General features: G+C 42.2%; 1 protein-coding gene across 1 annotated transcript; it reads left to right on the top strand.

Annotated features, from left to right (window-relative positions):
* The first annotated feature begins 2212 nt into the window (after window positions 1-2212).
* Window positions 2213-18620, top strand: sypb (synaptophysin b). Its single transcript, XM_080470510.1, has 7 exons — window positions 2213-2261; window positions 3723-3788; window positions 12578-12702; window positions 12888-13086; window positions 13214-13405; window positions 13483-13795; window positions 16776-18620. Exons 1-6 carry the CDS (start codon window positions 2244-2246, stop codon window positions 13762-13764), a joined length of 882 nt encoding a protein of 293 aa, XP_080326636.1. The 5' UTR covers window positions 2213-2243; the 3' UTR covers window positions 13765-13795; window positions 16776-18620.
* Window positions 18621-18934: the final 314 nt, after the last annotated feature.

Here is an 18934-nt window from a genome sequence, read left to right as displayed (position 1 = left end):
AAATGTATGCTGTATTTATTAGTTGCCATTAATGTGCAGTAACCGCGGTATCACTCCCAGATGCACGTCAGATCAAAGGTTATTTCTCTCAAGCGGATGCTGAGGATCACCGTGAAACACAGTGAATTATGTAATCAGGCCCATTAAAGGACCAGCAGATGGTCAACATCTGGGTTTCACTTCCCCCTTCGAAGAAAAGAAGCCTGCAGAACAGCGAGCTCTGTGTGTCTGCTGTGAGTGTCGTAGAGTGCTGTTGATGTTGCTGTGCCATGCTGTGAGCATACTTTACATTCCTTTAAAAATTCCAGGTGAAGATATTCTTCTGCACATGAATTATGTTGTGAAAAATGCCTTAAAAAAAAAAAAAGTTAAATACAACAGAATTTAGGAGTAGTTAATTTTGTGCACGTGACTTTTGCTACAGTTCTGCCATGACAGGATTCTAAGTTGTAAAGCCAGGGTTTTGCTTCCCTGAGCGCAAGTTCACAGGCTCAATAATAATAATAATAATAATAGTAATAATAATAATGCACTGCCAGTGCTTCGACTCTAAAAACTGGTTCTGAAATGGCTCAAGCAACAAAAGTAAGAAAATAATTTCTAACTTTATTTATCTAATTGATTGCCCTGAGGCCCGGTCCACACAAGCCAAAATGTTCTTTTTTCTCCCTGTTTCCCGTCCACAGCATCGGTGCAGGAAATATCTGCATCCACATTACGCCATGAAAACAGCTCAAAACAATGTAGTACATATGCCAGACCTATGGGTGGTGCTGTAATGCTGCTACAGAAATACACCAAAAATGGAGGGCACAGAGCAAATCTGACATCTCACCTTCTTAAACCAAATAGCATCACTAGCTTCTGCAGTACAATCCGGAGCATGTAGACTGTCATTGTTGTGTGTGTGTGTGTATATATATATATATATATATATATATATATATATATAGATCAAGGTGACAGGAAGAGAAAGGCACAGGTAGTGAGAGGGTCTGCCAGACTCGTGAACACACAACTCGCTATAGGAAGACTCTGGGATGTTCATCTTAGACTTCCTCCAAATGAACCATCAACTAAACAGCAAGCAGACTGACTGGAAATTCAGCTTTCCCGTCTGCGTCCGTTCATTCAGGCTCCAAGTGTGTCGTAATGGCAATAATCAAACAATGGGACATTGAAAGATTGTCATAACAGAAAGTCTTGGTATTAAATCATTGTTGCTGTAACCCAATCATTCTCAAATCTCTCCACATAAGGAGGAGAAAGTACACAGAGCCTCTTTTTGTTTACAGTTTTCACACATTCAGAGTTGTCAGAAAAAATAAACGAGTACAAGCACCTTAAAAATGTACTTAAGTGCAGTATTGAATACAAAACACATCATTAGTCAAAGTCATGTTGATTCAGGAGGCATATACATGGAAAATAACCGAATAATTGGTGGCAGTGGTGGTAGAAGTTACAGAAATGGAGTTGGGCACAAGAGTTTACAGGTTTGATTCCCAAAGCGGACGAGTCACCACTGGAGCTCCTGAACACGACCCTTGACCTCACCGCCTGCCACTGAAGTGCTTTAATGGGGCTGCCCACCTCATCATAGAAATAGGATATAAATGTGTAAAAGAATTTCCCCAAGGGGAATAAGAAAATATAAGTTAGCTGGGATTGACCCTGCATAGGATAAAGCTGCATAGAAGAAAGATGTTTTCATTATAAATAGTTTATTTAAACATGATTTTACATTATTCTTGGTAGTAAACCTTTAGCGTCATCACTAAATCACGTGTTCATTATTTTTCCGACAGGCTGCACCTGTCCCTGAACTCACCATGAGTGCAGAAAAACGGAAATATAATATAAATGTTTGAAACAAACAGTTGTTTTCTTGATGTGTTTCTGTTAATGAACCTGCCCTGACCTTTATCTGCCACCCGCCCCCGTCTCTCTCCCTCTCCTCCTCCTCTTCATCACTCTTCCGCGCGCTCCTCCTCTTCACCGTCACGTCCCGAGCGCTCAGAGAACAGAAGAAGCCGCGCTCTGATTGGACGGCTCCCCTCTCCTCCGAACGTCCGCAGTGACGCCTCTGACGTCACGACGCATCAACGCGCTCCTCGCCCATGTTCGTGACGCAGTCCGGCTCTTCCTCCGGGGCGTCATCCTCCCCTGGGCTGTTCCGGATGAGACGCCTCCCTCCCTCCTCCCCTCTGATCCTCTTATCAGCGAGTAGCTAAGCGGCCAAGATGGATGTGGTAAACCAGGTAAGGCTTTCAGCGCGGAAATCTTCATTTTCGTGACCAATTCGTGCGACATTTTACGTTAATAGAATCTTAAATCGTCGTGCGGTTTAATTGTGATATTTTTATGTATTTTTTTTTCTCCATGGGGATGCGCAGACCTTAAGATTTATTGCGGCGCTCTCGAGCCCTTGGACTTGAAATGTCAATTAACGCTTTTAGTTGTTTTCTTGCAAAAAATACAAATAATTATAATAATAATAATTTTAAAAATCGTGTGGCTTTGCAAAAGGGAAATGTGTTGAGACATTTGGTGCTGCTGCGGTCGATGTGACAGTCCAGAAAATGTGTAGGATGTCCAGATTGCTGCAGCAGATGACGTTTGAAAGCGCAGGAAGGAGACGACGTTGTAGGAAATAATCTCCAGGGATTAAAATCCCAAATTGATTCCGATTGTCTCAATTAAGCGCGCTGTCGCTAAAAGAAAACAAAAGGGAGAATCTGATTAATTTCCAAGGCCCTCGGTGTTTTCGGACAGCCGCAGTAGGCCCGACACGGAGGAGGAGGAGGAGGAGGAGGAAGAAGAGGAGGAAGAGGAAGAGGAGGAGGACGGTGCTCCTGCATCTCTCCTCTCCCACATAGCTGGATGCTTCACAGACAAAAGCCAGCCCTTGTCAAAAACGAGCAGATGTATCAGGGATTTTGTCAGTGCATGCGTCATCTCTTTAATATGGACGTGAGGTTATATGGAGAAACAATGAGGATGAAAGTGTGAACCCCCCCCTCCTCCTCCTCCTCCTCCTCTTCCTCCCTCCTTCCCCAGACTAAGAGAAACCCCTCTCTGCTGCTTATTCCTGTGCGGCCATTTATTGATGCACACACACATACACACACACACACACACACACACACACACACACACACATAGGGACACACCGCCTTCTTTGCGGTGTCGCATTCACCTGCGCACAAAAAAAAAGAGAATCTTCCCCATTTGTCTTCCAGATCAGGATTTTTTTTAAATCTTATTTTATTTTTTTGTCGGATTGTTCTCATAAATAAATAAAGCGACTGCCGTGAAGTGTGCAGCAGCAGAGCGGGGAAAGAGCCAGTTAATCAGCTTTGTCTAATTGTAATGCTGGCTGGAGCTCTTTCCCTCCCTTCTCTCTCTCTCTCTCTCTCTCTCCCTCACACACACACTCACACACTATGAAGGCCACACATGTCTTAGAAAGCCATATCGAAATGACTCTACAGCACTGCTTCAGCATCACTTCAGTCCACAAAGACAGGCTCTCATGTTGTTGCTATACAACACACACCTGCAGGTGCCAGCAGTAGACCAGGCCTGAAGCCTGAGCTGTTACTGTGTTTATATTCACCATCATCAGCTCGGTTCACTAGCATTGTTAGTTCGTATTGAAATGTTAAAAAGAAAAATGAATGAAATCTCCATTGCTTATGTGTGTTTGTTTGTGTTGACAGCTGGTGGCCCAAGGGCAGTTCACAATAATCAAACAACCACTGGGATTTATAAAAGTTCTACAGTGGGTAAGTCTTTCTGCTTTACACATTTATTGGTGACTTCTGTTAAATGACACAAGGGGTGTGAATATTTTCCATTTCAATAAAAACTGTGATACAATTTTGCATTTTTCAGGAGAAAATCCTACAGCTTGTGGGATCCTTTGCAAAAAAAACAACAACCAAACAAACAAAAAAAAACATATCTCCATGTCCCTGGTTGACAGATTTGTGACCTTCTTCCACTCAGAGGTCATAACACTCTGTGGTGCTTTAATAATATATGTGAATGTGCACTGAGAAAAAAAAAGAAAAAAGGATTGCACTGCTGTGAGGGTTTGCTGCTGGACTGAGGGAAACACAGTTCCTCCAGTTAATCACTGTGTTGCATGTGTTCACATAACGGCTGAGACTGATCCAGAGGAGTCTCCAGTATCCTGATGGGTATGATGATACAGCTTTGGCCGGCACCGAGCAGGAGACACCAGCAGGAAGTATTACATCACTGTGTTGTAGTAACACCGTGTCAGTCCACTGAGGAATATAATGACAATTTGTTAAATCCTCCATAGAGGACATGACCTCTGCCATACTGGTGCAGCTCAGTTGAGTCTCGCTGACAAGATGGTGGTATCAGCAAGCTCTTCATTTCTTAGTTCATCCACGGAGAGAAGCATAGATTATAAATAGATTGAATTAATTATTAATTCGGCCTAAGGACTGTAAAATTTATGTATTTTATTGGTTAAACTTTTTTGCTTTCGCTTGTTTGTTTTTTTTTTTGGGGGGGGGGGGGGGGGGGTGTGTGGCCTATTTAGCTCATTGTACCATGTCGGCATGCATATGAACAGAAAACTGAGGTTTTTAATTGCATTGTTCATTGTTGTAACTCAGATTGAAGCAATTTGTGGATGGATGGATGGATGGATGGATGGATGGATGGATGGATGGATGGATGGATGGATGGATGGATGGATGGATGGATGGATGGATGGATGGATGGAATAAAGATAAAACGGTTAGAAAATAACAAATACATAGAAACCAATTGTTTACAAATATTTTTGGGAACAGATAGGATGGGAGGACTCCTAGTGTAAGAAATACGATGGGCAAAGTGAGCTAAGGCACATGGTTATTGTGTTATCTGGTAATCATGGACACATTGAATTATAATCTCCTGCATTTGTGTCTCATTGTGTGACAGGACATAGTTCTGGGGGAGTCTTTTGGTTTGTTACTTATAATCACAGTCAGAGACACATGATCCTGATGCTTGCCTTCCTCGGCAGCAGCATGCTTGTGCAGAAACGGCTGCAGGCCGACAGCACTGCCGCTATGTTGCAGGTTTTTTTTTTTTTTCTCCAGCTTGAGCTTGACAGTGGTTGGAGTAGAGGTACTAATTACCAATGTCAGCCCTGCCGATATGTGACTGCCTTCTGTTTAATATGTTATGTTACGGTATGTTTTGTTATGTTATGCAGAGAGAACTCTAGAACCATGGTTTCCCACATTGAATTTGCACACATTAAAAAAAACAAAAAACATAATAAGATACTTTCAAAAATCGAGAACAGACTAGTAAAACTGCCCTTTGCTGCGTTTGTATGTGCGTACGGGTGGGTGTGTCCAAAAGCATTGGGCTTCACTGTGATGTTTTGGCAAGTCAAATCAAAGAGAGGATCCGGAGGTCAAGAACATGCGGGACACAAATAATACACGGTCATGACTAGAAGATGGTACTAAATGATTGTGAGAAATACAATCACCAGATAATTAGATAATCTGTGTGTAAATATGCCGTTTTCGGTCCCTCAGATATAAGAGTGTGACTGTAAACTTGAGCCTTATGATGTTGGAATGACACAATGAAAATATGCCACTTTCAGTTGTGTGAGAACATAACGTACATTTATTTAATCAAATTAGAGATTTTCTGTATGGAAACAGTAGAAAATATGGAAAATATTTAGAGTCTTCAATACATTTTACTCACAGATTTATCGGCTTCTGTAAATATGAATTAAACACAAATACCTGTGAACCTGTGAGCTTTTTTTAAAATTCTGCTTATCTTTAGGTTAAACAGTGATGTATCTTTGCAGAAAATGTAATGCTTTTAATTATCTTTGTCTTTCTGATAATCATTAAATATTTGCTTGGAAAAGGTGCTATGTTTACTCTTGTGCGAGGGTGTGAACAGATGGGTTCAAGCAGGGAGTGCCCCTCCTGTGGATGGGTCCCATAATTCTCAGCTGCCCTCCCCTTTTTCTACTCAGCCTGACAACACGGGCGTAACACGGCTCAGATGGAAACATGCGCGGAGAAGCGCAGGGCTGACAGGGTCCCGGCGCTGTAATGGGCTCTGCAGATACACTGGAGAGCAGTCGGGAGGCATGAGTTGTGCTGCATGACTCTGTAGTCCTTCCCTGGAGCAGTGTGAGTGTGCCAACACCTCATCGCTGCCTCCCCGGGTCACGGCGAGCCAACCACCAATCAGCAGCTGCGCTCGGGAGGCCAGTGCCCATGAATCATCTGTCACAGGGCCTGCGTGCCTCGACGTCAGGCGAGAGGAGGAGCCGCCGGGGCTGCTGCTGCTCTTTCTGGATTAATATGGGCATGCATTACCAACAACACAGTGGTTTTTTTTTTTGGTTTTTTTTCATGTTTTAGGAGGGAGGAGAGGAGCCACCCAGATTTCCAGATTCTTAAGCGGGACTCAATGGAAACAGTGGAAAAGGTGCATCTGGAGATGAAACTCCAACCTTTCACTGTAGTAGGAAAGACAATCACAGCGGTTTTATTTAAATGGAAGAGATTTGAGGAATTGGACCAGTAGAATATTTGGGTGAGGGTGTGTGATTTTGCAAAAGCGCCATTTCTGTGACCAGTGTGTGATTAAAACAGCATCCTGCATGTGTGAGTCATGTAGCTATACCCACTTCCTAAAACCACCCCACCCTACTCCAACCCAACACGACCCTCCCTCTCACTCTCTCGCTCTCTCTCACTCTCTCTCTCTCTCTCTCTCTCTCTCTCTCTCTCTCTCTCTCTCTCTCTCTCTCTCTGGGGAATAGTGCTGACAGAGCTGAGCTCTGATGGATGTTGGAAGACATTGAGTTCCCAAATACAGCCGATGGAGAGCTCATGCCGCGGCCCTCCGTCTCCGCCGCCTCGCTGCCGCGGCACGGCACCGCCATGCTGAATTTAATCTGCATTCAAATTTGTGCTCTGACTCATTCTCAACAAGCATAAAAAGCCTGTTTGTGAGAACATGAAGTAACGGCCTTAGTCGCTTTGGCGTTGTCTCTAATGCGTAATAAAGGCTGTTGATTTTTGTTGTCGCTCGGAGGGCTTCTGCTGTACAGACACTCCGTGTGGTTATTACTCCAGGGCCTCTGGCGAAGGCTTACACAGCTTGTGTTTATTTCTGCGCTTCTGTGCTTTTGGCGTGTATTTTTCTATGCAATCGGTCAGATTTTTACACACTGCTCTATTGGCTATTGTATAAAAGAAATCTAATTAGCACTATGTCCCATGTGTCTAGTTTAAGATGTTATACCCTTGAATGGACTTTGTTATTATACCCTCTGATATGAATAGTCTTCCCGGCATTAATCGGGCTTTCATATACTCACGAACTGATTCCTGCACAGGGACAAAACCAAAACAGGACAGACAGTGTGAGAACAGCAGTAGCGGACAGATCGGTTCTGTTTCAAAGTGAAGGATTGTGTATCTTCACAGCACAGAAGAGTTGACAGCCATCCAGCATACCAGGAGGGGTAGAAACCCGCCTCTGCCTCCTCGCTGTGTGAGATACTGCCAGGAGTGTTGCCATGGCACCTAACACTCAACATGCCACCATTTTTTTTCTTCTTTTTTTTTTTTTTTCTTCTCATTCTGGCCATCCCACTCCTTCCTCTCCATCACTCCTCCCTCCCCTGATTTATCACGGTAACAAAGTAAAAGTGCATCTCTTAATTGTGCTGCGGCGCCTCCCGCTTGGATTCGGATGACCCACCGCCGGGGTTTCAGCTCAGCTTGAAACGGGGTTTTGGGGGAAGGTAATGCTAATGAGAATCTCGAGTTACTCCAGACTGAATTATCACTAGGATTATTCTAAAGCCGTGTGCAAAATTGTGCCCAATCGTGCATGGTAATTGTTCGATCTGTCCTCTAGTGCAAGAATACCATCGAGATTCATGATATTTTGTGGAGATGGGCTGAGATGCAGCTTCCTTAATTCTGTGTGCCTGCGTCTTTAAGAGGCAAAGTGCAACGATTACTATCCTTGGACCCCGTTTTTTAAAAATGTTCCGCACGTACACAAGAAGCACATCAAACCATGCGGAAAATTCGGTAATAATATGCTATGACATTTGTTTATGATTCAACAAACTGTTTCCAAAACAAGAGCAAAAGAAATGCGGAAAATTTCCCATTCAAAGCGGATAGGAGTTTGGTTTAAATGGAACTACGTACACAAAAAAATCACATCAAAACAAGCAGAAAATGTGGGAATAGCGTGCTATGACTTTTGTTAACAATTCGACAAACTGTTTCTGCAAAAATCACCAAAAACTTAGAAAAATTTAGCAGTGAAAGTGGATGGGATTTTGGTGAAAAACTCCAAATTGAGGGGATACTAGTCGGCAGTGAGCAACAGGCACAAGCTAGATATCATCTGAAATGGTTGAGTATGAACTGTTATCGTCTTAGGTGGATGAATTGTTGTAAAACGTTCTACGAACTAGTCAGGACAAACTGAGACAACATTTGACAACTTGTATATTAGTTTGTCCATCACTTCAATCTATGAAGAGAAACTCCAATCTCACTGTTTCAGTGTTATATTAAACAAAATAAATACTTGCATTATAATTCAGTTTGTAGATCTTTGGTACCGAGAATCACAGTACGGCGCTGCTTTAGTGGCCCCAGACTCAAACACAAGTGGTGCCAATGCTTTGCTTACGTGTTTAAGTAGTTTTGAGATACATATACTTTATTGAAGTATGAAAACTTCAACTCATTCATTTCTTTGCATTGGATTAGGAATATCCAAGACAGCATAATGTTAGATTACTTGCTATTTGGTGTGTGCAGGTGGTTGTCTGTGATGGACAGGCAGCTTTTCTAAGATTTCTGTGTCTCAAAACGACATAAAGCCGCCTTGGAAGATGGAGCCAACGATCACTTTTTTGCATCTCTTCATGCTTTCCCAACATCAAAACTATTTTTGACCTAAATGGACTGGATGAGAGCACTCATAAAAGATAATTCCCTTGTGTATCCATCAGTCTGTCTCCTGTGCGGCAGCTGCAAAGAGGAAAAAAAAAACCAACCAAGAACACAAAAGAAAGAGAGGCTCGACTTCGGGGAAATGCCTAAATGTATATCGAATCTGATGTGTGAGAGAGAGACAGGGAAAACTCGTGGCCACATGGCTGAAAGCTAAACCAGATCATTCTGATTGTGGACCAGATTCCACATGGCTTCATTTAAGAGAGATTTTTAAAGCTGTTGGCTCAAAGACCCGAACTGGCTGCTTGCAGAAGGCTTATTTTTTACTCTGAGTCTATTCCAGAGCCTGTACTTCATCGCTTGTTACCTGAACAAGGAGGTTTAACCAGTATTTCAGCTTCAGCGAGGGGCTCAGGTGGTAACGCGGGTGTCCCTTCGATCGCAGGTTCTGCAATTTGATCCTCGTTATGTTGTGTCCCCGGGCGAGCACCACAAATGGAAACTCTGTTGTCGTTGATGTGTGAATAGGAGCGAATTTCATCTGACCAAAGGCGTCAGAGACAGACAACTACAAACCAATTCACCTCACCGAGCACGGATTGCTGAAGGGATCTAGATAAAACCCTCACATGCAGTTAGAATATGTAGTGGCTTATAATTGGATACATTTGAGTCTTTACTGATGTTGTTTTACCAAAATAAAAGGCATCGGGTTGGAAAACTGCAATTTCTGCAACGAATAACATTTGGTACTAAATATGTCTGCTGTGTGTTAACTTTAAATTTTTGCCACAATTTTTTGTTTAATACAAATATGGACGCTGTGGCATCAATCATTGATGTGAAGTATGAAATACACCAAAATAGAATCCAAACATTCGATGAGTTGACGTCATTTCGTTTGCACAGACGTGACGGTCCTGATGATGGGTTGTCATTTTCTCCTCTTGTTACTCCGAAGCTCTCGTGAGGTTTATTGCTGCAGAGATAATCTCTTAGCCTGAAAATCTGGCCTACGTATTTGTTTCCTTCAAGAATGTCTCAGGAAGAGAAGCCGAATCGCAGCTGACACACCAAATGTTGCTGTTCGCTGTATCTATCACGAAACGTCTCGAGTAATACCAGATCAGCAGGGACACTGATGCCTTTAAAGAGCCATAATAGTAAACACGGGCAGCACCACGAGGCAGCTACACCAAACAGAATTAGCTGGATGGTACAGTACATGTTTTCAGAATAACATATTGCACAGCATGAGGGCGTGTAGTTACACTGCAGTCGCTGCACATGCAGTAGATATTGATTAACTGGACAGCTGCTGCAGCATTTTTTCCCTCTGTGGGCTTAAGGTCCAACGCACAACATAAAACACTCTTCTTCACGCTTATTCTTCTAAATTTGTGTTTTGTACGTGAGATGTTTCTTTTTCCAAGTGTTAGAATTATCTGTTCCAAATGAAGCGAAACTGTGGAGTACAGTCTGAAGCTTCACCACAGATGGCCACTGTGGGTTGTTTTTTTTGTTTTTTTTTCTTCTGTGCTTGAAATTTGGAATAACTGTTATTTATCAGCCTTCTCATCTTCTCCTCTCCCACATAATGCTGCCTCTTTCATCACATTGACAGTCATTTGCATGGATTATTAAAACCTGTTAATTAGTCTTTTGCAAACAACAGAGAGCGAGAGAGAGGAGAGAGAGAAGGTGTTTGAGATTCTGGAAGAGAACACCAGAAAATAACAAAGAGCCCTGCGGCATCAGAGAAGGAGGAGTGGAGTGACCACAGTGAGGCTCGCTTCAAGCAGCCGCTGAGTATGTATCCAACAAACAAGCTCACATCAGCTGAAAGATTACTGTAAATAGTTTAGTGTGTTGGTGCCTACGGCAGGTAAACTGTACTACAGTTAAGTAGGAAGCCTTGTTGTGTGTGAGCTCATGGGCGGGAGGGGTGGTGTCTTCGCGTGTGTGTGTGTGTGTGTGTGTGTGTGTGTGTGTGTGTGTGTGTGTGTGTGTGTGTGTGTGTGTGTGTGTGTGTGTGTGTGTGTGTGTGTGTGTGTGTGTGTGTTATGGCTGGCTCTACAGTAGCTTGTAGATGAGTATTTGGTGACAGATGGCAGAGCACCTCAGTCAGATTAATAGCTGGATTTTCCATCCAATCGGCTCTGGCCTGCAGCGTAGGGAGGGTGTGGTAAAAATAGTCTGACTTGTCTAATCTGCTGTATCAGTGTGTTTGTGTGTGTGTGTGTGTGTGTGTGTGTGTGTGTGTGAGTGTGTGTGTGTGTGTGTGTGTGTGTGTGTGTGTGTGTGTGTAAGAGACACACGGAGAGAGGGAGAGAGAGAGAGAGAGAGAGAGAGAGAGAGAGAGAGAGAGAGAGAGAGAGAGAGAGAGTGAGTGCATTGTCGTGCACGGTCGTTTGCTGCTCTTTGCGTGACTGTCTCTGAAGTAACAGACAGGCGGAAAACCTCCGACTGCACGACGCTTGTTGTGACATCAATATTTCACACAAAAACATTGCTGCAAAAACCAACCACTGCAAAAGCAACATCAACATAAATGCACTGGTAACCATGGCAACGGGTGCAGCCGTCCGGCGTGTAACCTGGCGGTAACGCTGCATTTATTTGCACTCGGTGAATTTGTTAGCGGTCGGTCGTGATCGGTGGATCACGATCAGTCTGCCTGACAGCGAGCAGGTGGTGATGCTGCAGTCTGCAGCCGTCGGTGGAAATCAGTCGTCTTTGTTTAATTTGTTCACATCATCACAGTAGGGGCACACAAGAGCCATTTTTACCCCCCTAGTATAACTCTAGAGTCATATTTAACCTTCAAAATGAAGATAACCCAGTGTATAAACTTTAGACGTTGTCCATATAGTGGTGCTGTAATAAGTGAGGTACCATGCTTTCTAGATTAAATTGTTGATATATATATATATATATATATATTTTTTTTTTTCTTCTTTGTTTTGTAATTTGTGTTCCAATTTCCAAATGTATATAGAATTACACCTTATTTTTTGCTTTTTAAAATTTTTATTTTACATTATTAGCTTATTAGGAGCTGGGTTCACCAGGTGACGTGGTCGGATGCATACTGTTGTTGCCAAAATAAAAGTCCGAGTGAAGGCAGTTCTGCTGTGGTTGTGGAAGAAACGCCCTTCTGAGATGTACTTCTGTCAGAAACATAAGCCCTGGGCGGGGCTTGGAAATTCAACCATTCATTTTTGTTTGATGCAGAATTGTGAAAGTGCAGCATGACCCATCAGATATTTGCAATGGAAGGGATTTAATGCTTGATGGTAGTACTTGGCGCAGATACAAAGATTGATAAACCTGCGTTAGATTGTGCAGGAACTGAATTACCGGTTTAGTTGACACTAATATGTTCCACAGGTTGAAAGCCGGGGCGGAACCCCGTTATCTGTCCTGAGAGGATCCGAATCATTTGTAAAAGAAGTGCCATCTGAATTCAACTCTTTGCGTCTTCAGTTTGTCACCGAATTACTGAGACATGTCAAAAAGGTCACTGGATTAAACCTTTTTTTTTTTTTCCTTCTCTGCCTCCCTTGCAGATCTTTGCAATCTTCGCCTTCTCCACATGTGGCAGTTACAGCGGCATGTTCAAGTTGGGCGTGGAGTGTAAAAACCGGTCGGAAAGCAACCTAGCCATAGAAGTACAATTTGATTATCCGTTCAGGTGGGTTTCATCGTCACAATGGTGTTTTGGTCAGTGAAGAAATAGAGAAAAAAAACACAACGCTTTACCGATGAGTGACCATCACACATTTACACATACAGTTTTAGCAACACCTGCGATATATTCTCTCAACTCCTCCTGCACTTTATAACACCCCCTGTGTCGCGGATTGTGGATGTTTTCAGGCTCCATCAGGTTTACTTCGACGCCCCCACTTGTAAGGGAGAAAAGGAGGAGCGCATTTTCCTGGTCGGGGACTACTCTTCCTCAGCTGAGTTCTTCGTCACCATCGGTGTCTTCTCCTTCCTCTACTCTATGGCAGCCCTCTCTGTATACTGCTTCATCCTGGAGAAGTACCGCGAAAACAACAAGGGCCCTCAAATCGTAAGTCCGTCACTTTTCCTGTGTCATAATAACACCTCTGGTAAAGTCGTAAGTTTTACTTGATGTCCAACACTTTTTAAATAGGGAAGCAGTATTTGTGTGTTCATCCCGTGTTGCTGCTCCTCAGGACTTTGTTGTGACGGCGGTGTTCGCCTTCATGTGGCTGGTGTCCTCGTGTGCTTGGGCTAAAGGCCTGTCGGACGTGAAAACAGCCACCGATCCGGAGAAGATCATCCCTGAAATCGCAGCCTGCGACGAACCGGAGAACCGCTGCCGCGAGGTGTACGACCCTAAGGTCTCCGGCCTCAACACCTCCGTGGTAGGTCCCAGACGCGTCGCTGCTCGAATGCGTTTGACATGACCACGATAACCGCTGTCCCCTTTCTGCTCCGCAAGGCTTTTGGCTTCATCAACCTGATCCTGTGGTTGGGAAACCTGTGGTTCGTCTTTAAAGAGACCGGCTGGATGGCCGCCTTCGCTGGAACATACGCCCCGTCACAGGAGAAGCAGCCCGCCCCCGACTCCTTTGCCCAGGGAGGCTACGGACAGCAGGACCCCTACGCCGGCTCCCAGGGAGGCTACCAGCCCGAGTACGGCCAGCAGGGAGGCTACAACGAGGAAGGAGGCTACAGCCAGGGCTATGAGCAGCAGCCCACCTCCTTCTCCAATCAAATGTGAGCCTTCTCAGCCAAACAACAGCTGGAGAATGGTAAGAGAAATAGATTCCCGAGCGAATTTTCTGTATTGTAGTTTTGATAATGGTTACTCTTTTCTTTTTCCACGCTGCCCTTTGAGCACATCAAGAAATATGTGTAGAGGTTTAGCTGCTGTCAGCTTTGTAAATAAGGAGTTATGAAATAAGTACTTCCTGTAACTCAACTCTAAATGCAAACAGTGCTTAGCTGAAGTGTCACTGCAACACGACAGTAATACCAGTGGCTACACACAGGCTTAACTGAAGGGGACAGTTAAAAGTGACAAAGTTTACTTTCCTGACGAATTACTCACTTTTCATTCATGGTGGCAAGTAATAAAGAAACTACTTTTTATGATAAGAAACTGTTAACTGTGATCAATGTCCACCTTGTGGATCTTGCAAAACTTCCTGCCATGCAAGTGTTATGCAAACTGAACTTCGTAACTGTTGAAAAAGTTATGATGCGCGCCAACTCTTAGATATAGAAAGAAAATAATCATTGTGAAGCTCCATGTTCACACCGTCGCTGTAGGAGTTACTGTTCAAATGATTCTCATCTGTCTTTTTGAAAACACGAAACACATGATCCGAGCTTCTGCTAACCCGCTACTGCACATTTTCAAACCTTTTTGACATCAAGTGATCAAATTAAATTGTGAATTAAGGAGTGAAAAATAGTAATGCATGTACCTTTTCTCACAACATCAGAAATTACTTTCTGATAAGTAGATGAATGGACAGAATACAGACTCAAAGCATGTCGCAGAACAGCTCCCTGTTCGCTCTCTGATCACTTCCAGCGACACACTCACCATGTCTCTTTGCTTTTTGTGGTCGTCTTCCTTGGAGGAGTTGAAAAACCCAGAGTCAAAGAGCTTTTTGATGTAGTGCTGGGAGGCTGTGGAATACTCTCCCTGCCTGCTAAAACTGTACCACCATCCTGAAAGATTTAGAAAGGCCCAGAGCCTTCTGCATCATTAGTTCACTCCTGAATCCACATTTTGATTTGAATCCACATGATTTACCTGCAGTTTGGTTAGATCCTCATGTTTTGTGGACATTTGTGCCCATTTGTGTAGGTTTTTTTTTAGGGATTTTTATCAGTTTGGCTTTGCTCATAAATGTGGTACATATTTTTTGTTTGGGATTCAAATAATACAATTTTCTGAAATAAAACCTTTTGGGGGGGGGGGGGGGGGGGGGGTAATTGCTGACCACTAAATCTGATGCTACACACAAACTGATGATTAAAAAGGTGCATCATGGTTAATATTTTTGCCTGATCCTTTAGATATCCATGACTGAAATAAAAAAGATCTCTAAGCCTTTGCTGTGTGGAAAAGAAATATGTATTTTCTTCATAGATAACAAGTGACATCAGCAATGAAACTGGCAATTTTAAGAGTGACAACCCTCAAACTAGTTAATTGCTTTTGGTGGAAACTATTTTTAGTAGTACATTTAGTAAATTCTGTCCTTAATGACTAAAGAGAGTTTTCAAATAAACTGATCATATTATACTTCAATAGTTTAAAAGTTCAATGATTTTTTAACAGTCCATAATATTGTTCACATTTGTTGTCTGATTAAAGGAATACTATGTCAACATATAATAATCCAATGCCAAGCTGTTTATTTTAGTCATGTGTTTGTAGTGAGCGCTTCTCCCTGGTGTCAGTACCTAACTGGAAAACATCACATGTTATAAAGTTCTGATCAACTGTACATAATTGTCCGCTGCCATTTAGTTCAAAGTGCTTATTAATACTGGTACAGTGTTTTTATCGTAATGGAGTTCAGTTTGAATATCTTTTCCATTATTTGCGTTCATTTAACCATGCTTCATAAAAGCAACTCAAAAACCTCCTTTCACTTCCCGTCTCGCTGATCAAATCAATGAATCAGATGCATCAGACAACACTTCACCTCACCTCTACACGTTGGTGTGTGTGTGTGTGTGTGTGTGTGTGTGTGTGTGTGTGTGTGTGTGTGTGTGTGTGTGTGTGTGTGTGTGTTGGGGTGGGTGGGGTATCTTTGTGTTTTGTTTTTAATGTCTGTAAAGCACTGTAAAGCTCCAGAGTGTATGGAAACTGCTCTTTCATTAGTTGATTTGATTTGATTTGATTTGATTTGATTAAACATGTTGCCATGAATATGGACACCCAAGCTGATGTTAAGATTACACCTAAAGTTACAATTAGAAAACACGCTATTGTCCACTTAAAAAAAACAAAAAATATAAAGAAGAAATTAACGTGATTTTGTTGACTATTTATTGATTCAATTCCACTTACATTGAAAGAATTTTAACATGTGATTCATTCATTAAAATCCCTTTTTAATTAGGTCCTTTTTTTAATGGAATCACACTTTTTTTTATCAATATTTATCAGCTCAAACTGAATTTTATTTGTATTTTATGAAGTGTAGTTTAGTTTAGTTTAGTTTAGAAGTTTTACAGCAGCACTGCATAAAAGCCCTAAAACTTTGTGTAGAATATAAAATGTGTGCCAAACAAAAGAAGACATAGTTTGAGGGTTTTCACCAAGTCTTTCGGGTTGTTTCCAGTTGCAGCCATTAAGCCCACGGCGCTGTCCTCGTCCTCATGGTCAGCTGTCCTGGAGACACGATGCCCCACCAGTTTGTGTGGTGGTTTGAATTGGAGCATGGCATTTTGCTGTGAGACCAAACTGACTCTAATGGGTCATTTTATAGTTTTGTTGTGGACCAAATGCACCTGTAGTGTGCAGTAACAAGCGCCACAGCATGTAAAAACTCCATATCTGTGACGGCTGTAGCCCTTTGGTAGAGATGGTCAGCTTCCTCTACGTCTTGTCTTGATCATGTGACGAAGTGTCTCTTGGTAAGACACTGAACCCCATGTTCCTCACTTAATAGGTGACCAATGAAGCACCATGAAGCATCACGAAGTTCATATTTAATGTTTACTTAATGTATTCCTTCCCTCTTTCTCTCTGTTTTTCCTTCCCAGGGTGACCTTGTGATTTTGGAGTGTGGCTCTCGACCACCACCTGCATTTCCACACTCCTCTGTTTGTCTGTTTGTGTATCTGTGAGTTGACCGGCGGAGGGAGGGACGCATGGAGGGCAGACACCGGCGGGTTGGGGAGGGCGTCACCTCTGGGAGAGCAGGATGTTGATGGGGGGGGGGGGGGGGGCGGGTGGGAGAGATAAACATGTGGGGTAAAATGGGTCTTTTGCTGTAACATGATGTTTATTCTCGTGATGTATTTAACTGTAGAAGACAACAGAGGATTGTCTGTTTGGTTATACGAGAAAAACTTGAATACAAATACCAAAACATTCATTGACGAACATTTAAGAGAAATCTTGTAATGGAAAAGACTTACATTTATGGAGAAAAAAAAAAAGTTGTAGTAATATTTAACTTGGGAGAATGTATTTGTCTGTGCTGTGTAAATATCAACATGCTGATATATATGATTATATGTACACACTTGAATAATTGTGCACTCCATATTAGTTGTTATACAACAAATGTAGAGCACAGAGTTATTCAATTGGATTTATTTTGGTTCTGTTTAGGAGCTCACATAGTTTAGCCTTTGCCCTTCAGTTCCCTTACACCACTCATAGCATAATCATGACTTTGTTTACCCATTCCATCCTTTTTATTTCGCATAAAGTTATTTTTCTTAAATTTGATCAGCATTATTGGCAGGATTTCAAGAATCAGGGCAGAGGCTAGAGAAAATGTGAAGGTGCAGGTATAAGAAAGGAAAACAGAAGAGATTTAATCTATAGATATATATATACATATATAAGTGAGCTAAGAAAGAGTGATATATAGTCATAGTAGTGGTAACAGTTGGTTGTAAGTAGGCTGTTTTAACCTTATGTTTTTATATCTATATTTTTCCATCAAAAATCACTGTCAAGAGAGGATGAATTCTTGTGATATACTGAATATTAAAAATCCTGACGTATAAAATCAAAACCTGCATAGGGATAAGAAAATTAGTAAGCATGGTAGCATCCCATATTTGCTGTGCTGTTTCAGAAACTGCTATAGTGCTATCAGTATGGAAATTGTGAATCGGGGCAGTGAACAATGATTTCTAGCGACGTGTGTGTTTGTTTATTTGTTTGGATTTATGTAACGACATCAGAGTTTTGTCGATGAACCCCCGTCCTGTTTTTGATCGCCTTTTATGTGGTCCAGAAAGTTGTAAGACAGAGTTATATAGTTTTTTAACTGGTGTTTCTATCACACTGTAATCAGCGACACGCATACTCACAACGACAAGAACTCTCAGCAAATGAGATGAAGTATATAAAATTTTAAAGATCTTGGTTATGCCATGGTAAACTACATATTACTACGAGGCAGCCTGAAACAGTATGTCTCCCTATAAACTCCTCCTGCATCCTCAAATCTTTATCTCTTTCTGACCGCAAGTCTGCATGCATCGTTCTCCTTATACTCCCAAAGCTTCCATAGACATATTTAAGAGGCTGAGGCTGGAAGCTGCAGGAAAGTGTTAAGACTACGCAGTGAACGTCGTGATATCTTCGATCCATCGTAGTGGTTACCGCACAGCACATACTGAACAGCAGCTCTGCTACACTCTTTCTTCTCAAAGCACAAAGTTAGTGCGGCAATAATGACTCCTTTCCAGATATGAATACACCTCTCCGACTGCCAATCCTCTTGTTTGGATATTCAAGATCGTATTTGCCAAATGGTAAGAGTTTGCGTATCGATTGGCAGTTTTGCTTCCACAGGCCTCATGAGAATGAGTTGTTGTCCATTTCCAGGATAATCTCTTCATTGTACAGCCTTGGTTTCAGTCATCAAAAATAATTAAAAAATTAAAAAATAATAATCAGGGTTCTTTGATTCAGGCAGTGTAGAAGCACCTGGCTTTTCTTCCTCTTTTCGTCCTCCCACCTGTTTCTCTTCCCTCTTTCTTTCTCTTTCACTGTAGCTCTTATAAATATGCTGAAATGAAATATACTCTGTTGTTAGTGGTGAATGATGTCTTGTGATACTCTCTACGCCTTTGGATAGTGCTGTGTTTATTGTGTATGATGTATTCATATTAGTATTTATGATAATAATAAGTCAGAGAAGAAAAAAAAGATCCAAGACTCTCCAGAATTCTGCTGT

This window comes from Lipophrys pholis, assembly GCF_963383615.2.
Source record: "Lipophrys pholis genome assembly, chromosome: 8".
In the NCBI taxonomy this organism is placed as follows: Eukaryota; Metazoa; Chordata; class Actinopteri; order Blenniiformes; family Blenniidae; genus Lipophrys; species Lipophrys pholis.
Note: the sequence above shows the minus strand (reverse complement) of the source record. Positions and strands in the feature narration are given on the sequence as shown.